The sequence below is a fragment of the Cibotium barometz genome, chromosome 9 (genome assembly GCF_041138505.1).
Source record: "Cibotium barometz isolate CiBa-2024 chromosome 9, ASM4113850v1, whole genome shotgun sequence".
NCBI classification, from domain to species: Eukaryota; Viridiplantae; Streptophyta; class Polypodiopsida; order Cyatheales; family Cibotiaceae; genus Cibotium; species Cibotium barometz.
Genome location: NC_141054.1, coordinates 31,509,075 through 31,514,948, shown reverse-complemented (window position 1 = coordinate 31,514,948; position 5,874 = coordinate 31,509,075). Strand labels below are relative to the sequence as shown.

General features: G+C 41.8%; 1 protein-coding gene across 3 annotated transcripts; it reads right to left on the bottom strand.

The window, feature by feature from the left end:
• Positions 1 to 380: 380 nt before the first annotated feature.
• LOC147635463 (uncharacterized) lies at positions 381 to 4,703 on the bottom strand. Of its 3 annotated transcripts, none has more exons than XM_086802746.1 (2): positions 3,767 to 4,703; positions 381 to 2,813 (listed from the first exon to the last, which is right to left on the bottom strand). In XM_086802746.1, the coding sequence occupies exon 2, from the start codon at positions 2,618 to 2,620 to the stop codon at positions 860 to 862; it is 1,761 nt and encodes a 586-aa protein (XP_086658872.1). In that variant the 5' UTR covers positions 2,621 to 2,813; positions 3,767 to 4,703; the 3' UTR covers positions 381 to 859. The 3 variants fall into 3 exon arrangements, with proteins under 3 accessions (XP_086658872.1, XP_086658871.1, XP_086658870.1); XM_086802745.1 differs by lacking the exon at positions 3,767 to 4,703 and adding an exon at positions 3,406 to 3,546; XM_086802744.1 differs by lacking the exon at positions 3,767 to 4,703 and adding an exon at positions 3,119 to 3,399.
• Positions 4,704 to 5,874: the final 1,171 nt, after the last annotated feature.

The window sequence follows — 5,874 nt, the reverse complement described above, 5'->3', positions numbered from 1 at the left end:
AGAGAGTCTTCATAGAAGGAGCAATCCACGTGCTGCTGGCTGCAAATCCACTCAAGAATGAAAACAATGTTATTCAAATCTTGTCTTCTTGTGCAAATTTGATATCCGTACACTCCCCCCTGCCAGCTCCCATCTAATCAGAGGGACCTAGTATCACACCTCAAATGAGTACTTGGGTGGCTCAAGGACAAACACAAAAGCATTTCAAGAATGTAGCGAAGAGAAAGGACTTGCTCAAAGGGTTCCTAGAGTGTCCTTTCTCGACAAATCGGTTGAAGTTCCCCATCACATCTTAGACCTTGAGAAGAATGCTGAAACATCTTTAAGGACCACATATTTTTTAAAAGAGCACCTAGTCTAACTCATATTCCACAAAGCACGAGGTCATGGCAAATTAACAATCCAAAATTAAAACTAAGAAAGTTGGATCCACATCTGATCCCCTCAACAAGGAAGAGATATATTCAAGTGCTTCTGAAAAAGAAAGCCAGAAAAAAAAAGGCACATCAAGCTGAGTTGAGGCACATGATACTACCAAAATTTTGATCATTTGTCACTTTTTGGCAGTGACAGTTACACCATCAGCTTCCATTTTGTGCAAATATGTGTTCGCCACATCCAAATGGTGGACTGAAAGTTTTTTCCTGAATCCATACCAGCATGTGGCATGCATAGAAGAGTACTTCGAAAAACGGAGCATTGTCGACACCATGAAGCCATCTATAGATAGACTCGATGAGCATAGGCTGTTGTTGCTGGAAAGTGCATGCATGCAGGCATTTGCATATTGTCTTTCCTGAAAGCAAAGCTCCCCCTGGCCAGCTCCTTGGTATGTAGTGAACAATAACATGACCAAGGCTTAACCTCCACTTTGGCTATCAGTAGGAGACAGCACAGAATATGCCCTGGAAGCCTTCTCTTTCTTGGAAAAGAGGTTACCCAAGCTGAAGATTTTGGACTTGGATGCAGCCTTGGTTCCTCTAAGGGAGGGCACTGGCACATTAAGCACTGGTGAGATCCTAACACTTGCCCCATCTCTACTCAACATATCCTTTGGCCTCACATGGCCTTTAGAGGCAACATTGCTTCTGTCCAAATTCCTTATTGCAACCCTGCCACCATTGCCTCTACCAGGACTGTTCCAAACACCGCGCCTTCCAGGACTGCCTCTGGCGAAGTTTCGTGCCGGATTGCCATTGGGGCCTCTTCTCACTGGCCTTCCAGGACTAGCAGTACCCCTACCCTTATGTGCAATGGGGGCAACATCAGGGATGGGCTGATGATCTCCTTTTGGGTTTCTTGCATCTTGCAGCATAATGTTTTCTCTTACGGTGACTGGCGCAGCATCTGCAGATACATGTGATGAGTCATCTGTGGATATGAACATAGAATCTGATTGCCTGCTAATTGAATTTGATCCCACTGCCACATCTGCAGTTTTATGTGATGAATCACATGTCAATATAGATGAAGTTGGAGGACTAGACTGTGAAGAAAGGGCCACAGAATCAGTAACACAATGGGCAGGAACAAGAAAAGAGGTGGTTTTCTTGACAGTAGGGTTTGGGAGAGGAGGCAAGCCCTTCTTAGCCACATTAGGGTTTACAGGTGGAGAAAAATTCTTCAGTGTCACATTAGGGTTTGATGGTGAAGCCAAACCAACATTAGAGTTTGTGGGAAAAGGAACCCCCACTTTTTTGGCCTGCTGATTGTGCTGCTTGGCAGAAACCACTGTCGGTGGGCTATTGGTGGGAAGAAGGGAGGAGCTTGTGGTCTTGCCTTCACCTGCAGAGTTGCTTCTTCTGGGAGGGGGAGAGACAGCTGGGGCAGTCTTGCTTTCTCCTGCAGAGTTGCTTCTGGAGAAGGGCCAGAAAGACCGTGTTGTGGGGAGCCTGCAGCTGGAAGACACAGAACTGTGGGGGCATTCTCTAGCAATCTCAGCAGAGGCAGATGAAGATGGCCATGATGATGGGGGAGCATCCTTGCCCATGGTGGACTTTTTTAACTTGAAAAAATCCTTGAATTTGCTGGAGTACTTGACTGACGACGACAACGACGACGACGATGATGGCATTGTTGTTGTTGATGATGATGATGATGATGATGAGGCTTTGGGTGATGTCGGCGTCGTGCATGGCATAGATTTGGTCCTAGACGGTGATGAGCAACGTGAATTGTTCAAGCTCATGAATGCCCGGCTATTGCGTCCATCACCGCGGGAATTCTCTATGGTCATGGAAAAGCAGCGAGGGTTATCTTCAAAGCTTCTGGCCGCCGCCGTAGCCAAGCTTCTCTCTGCTTCAAACCCATCAATTTTTTGTTCACTTCTATTATCGGAGGACATCAATGCTGTGTTTTTCTGATGGTTTTTGGAGGTTTTCTGCAATGGGCGCAGCTTGCCGTCGAAGAAAAGCTCGTCTGCAGAGAGCATGGAGCCATCTGGGAGCAGATCTATGCTTACTGAGTTGCAAAAATTGAAGGAAAATTCTTCTTCTGATGACCCTTTTAGGTCTTTCTCTGGAGAGAACCTGTCTGACATTCGGAAGTCTTGAGAGAAGGAGATCCTTGGGCTGATCCAGTCCCCCTCATCAAAGCCTTCAAAGGGGCCTATAACCTCCATAGCTGCAGAGTGAAAGCTATTAATGACGGGGGTTTGGCCAGATTATGGCATCTTTGAACTGTTTTGTGGTGATCTGGAGCAGATTTATGGGCAAACCAAGCAGGAAAAATCCCAGGAGAAGTAGCTAAGATGGCAAATATGGTGGTGGGGGGCATACATTGAAAGACCGATTTGCTTTGTTTTTATTTCCTCACTGCATAAATCACAAAGGTACAATGGTAAGCTCAGAGGAAAAATTAGACCAACGCACTCAAAAATGTGGCTACACAATGCAATAATATGACAGTTATCCACCCAAAATGCTTAAAAATCCCCAGTTAAATAGGCCAGATTCCTAATTAAACCCACATGACAGGCGCCCAAAACAGGCAATCAGACCCACGTGAGACAAACCCAAAATTAGCAATTAGAATCAAATCTCCATCGCAGCCAGATTCCGATTAAACCAACAAGACATGTGCCCAAAATAGGCAATTAAACCCGTAAGCAAGAAATTACCAATTACACATTTGTCCATAAAAATGCAGGGGCTGCGTGCACCCAAAAAAAATACACCACAAGTTGGAAGAACCCTGGTGTAGCTTTGTCACCCTAATTATCACTTAAATAAGCCCTAATTTGCTAATCGCCCACCAATCCCCACGATTAGCCGAAGTGATGTTCGAGCTACTAAAGCCCACACTGATGGAATAAAGATTTGAAGCTATCCACAAAAGGCTTAAATGCAGCCAAAGAAAAAAGGAAAAAGAAAAAAAAAAGAGAGGAGAAAATTTAAAGGAACTCACAAGGAGGAACACTGTAGCTGAACGGCAGGCTTTAATCACAACAAAAACAACAAAAACAAAAAGGAAGAACAAAGAGAAAGGTAATGGGGAAAGGTGAAGGGAAACACACACGTCCCCCCCCCCCCACACGAGCCACGCCACTCAACCACCCAGAGAGAGAGAGAGAGAGAGAGAGAGAGACACACACACACACACACACGAGATGTAAACATATGGTGCAGCACACACGATGTGGACTAGTACACTACACACACAATGTGAATGAGTAGTAAAACAAACCCCCCCCCCCCCCCCCCCCCCCAAACAAACACACACAGACCCACCTCCCACACAATGTGTGCAACATGACAGTGGAGAGTACCTCAGGTAGCCCAGAAACTAGCAAATTGGTAACTGTGCAGAAAAAAAAAAACTCAATATATAGACACAGCACAGAAAAGAGCAGATCTGGGCGTTCTGGGAATGGTAGGATAAGCAAAGCCAAGTCAAGGACCATGGTAGGAAAGGGGGCGACGGTTGATGGAAGATACTGTCAGATTTTGAGAGAGAGAGATGATAGATCCCCCCTCTAAGCACACATTAAACTGCCCATCTACCCCTAATCACTGTTTAACTCAAGAAATAAAAATGCACACCTAAAATCTAAATTCAGATCATAGGGGAAAACCCCCTGCATTATCCATTTTTGAGGGAAAAAAGTGCCACCTCTCAACTCATTAAAAAAAAAAACTTGGCGATTTTCTGCAACCATAATTAATGGCGCGTACGAACAAAAAAACCAGGGTTTAATTGCTTCTAGCAGCTCTTAAATTTTGAAAAATGCAGGCAAATTCTACAACATACTCCTTGCAATTTTAAAGCCCAAATATATATCAGCAAAAATTATCCAAATAAAATTAAAAAAAGGCTCTGTAGGAGTCTCACCTATTTCCAAAGGCAAAATTTAATTATACCAAAAATTTAATTCAAAGCAAGCGAAATTGGCTATTTTTTATAAAATAGAAAGTTACCAGCTGCAGGTGAAACAGACAGAATCATGTGAAAAAAACCTTTACAACACGATGGAAGACAGCTAGGGTTAATTTTCCTTCTTTTAAAAAAAAAGATTAATCAGTATATCAGCTTTTTTAAAAAATATTTTTTAAGCAGGGCAGCTTGAAGCTTGTCCACAAAATCAAGGGTAGAAATTCTGCCCCCAAAAAAAATCTATTTAGCGATTTTTTTTAAAAATTAAGCTTTTATTAAATTAATCCATCATTCATGATTCTCTCGCCTTGGAAAGCTGAAATGCAATAATCATGGTACACTCAAAAATCTATTTTTAATTTTTGGCTCATGTGTGGAGAGCGAGCCAAGCCCTCAGGGGACCAAATCAAAGGCCTGTCAGCCAGAAAGCTAAAAGAAACAATAACTTTCATTACAGAGCACATTAAAAGCAAAAAAAAAAAAAGCAGCTTTTACTGTGTCTTTGGTCTTATTGGACTTTGATCAGGATTAAGAATCTAATATAAATTATAGAGATTTTAGTAATTCTACTTAATCTTAATTATAGAGATTTTAGTAATTCTACTTAATCTTAATTATATCTCATCTTATTTAAACAGGTTTGTGGGCTAGCTTAGTATGGTAATGCAAGAAAGCTGGTTATACTTTTGGCACATTCACAAAACATTTTGTAGAGGATTAATTAAGCCAAAACTTAGAGATTGAGCACTTTAATAAAGCAATTAAATAGGGCATATTTTTTGGCAAACTATTCTGGTCAACGTTCTCATTGTAGCATTTTCACATCACATCACACACACACTCACAACAGCACACACCACACGTGTGAAGTGGCCCATCTCATTCATGCAAATGGGCACCCTCCACACGTGCCAACCTGCATCATCCATGCCAACTTTGTCATCCCCAAATGCATTTTGCTTCCACAAGATTCCACAAAAAAAAAGCGCAAATTACATGGGTTTTTAATTTAAAAAAATTAGATAGTTGCCCCCAAGATTAGGGTAGTTAGATTTTTTTTAAATGTGAAAAAGCCCTTTTTGCAATAGGTAGTTGAAATTTTAAAAGGTGAAGAAAGCCCTTTTTGCATTAGGTAGTTGAAATCTGACAAAGGTGAGGATCGAAGTGGCCAAGGAGATAGAGTCAAATAGGAAAGAAGCTATGGCACTCAACATCTGAGATATTAAGACGATTCAGTTTATCCTTGAGCTAGTTGAGCTGTAAACAAGTTAAGCTTCTTTATAAAAAGCTTTTTTGTAAAAATCTTCCCATTTCTCTAATATAATTCCTGTCTTTTCAAAAAAAAAACAAAGGTGAGGATCGAGGAAAGTAATTTGGCCACTTGTCCCAAAGCCCCAACATATGAGATGTAGCTTCTAAACTAAACTAGTCTTGGGAAGGTGGAAGCTCCCATCTTGACAGAACAAGCATATGCACAAATATTGTGACATAATATATATATAT

Excerpts from the sequence above, each read along its gene's own strand:
- LOC147635463 (XM_086802746.1), bottom strand. The coding sequence starts at position 2,620 with ATGGAGGTTATAGGCCCCTTTGAAGGCTTTGATGAGGGGGACTGGATC.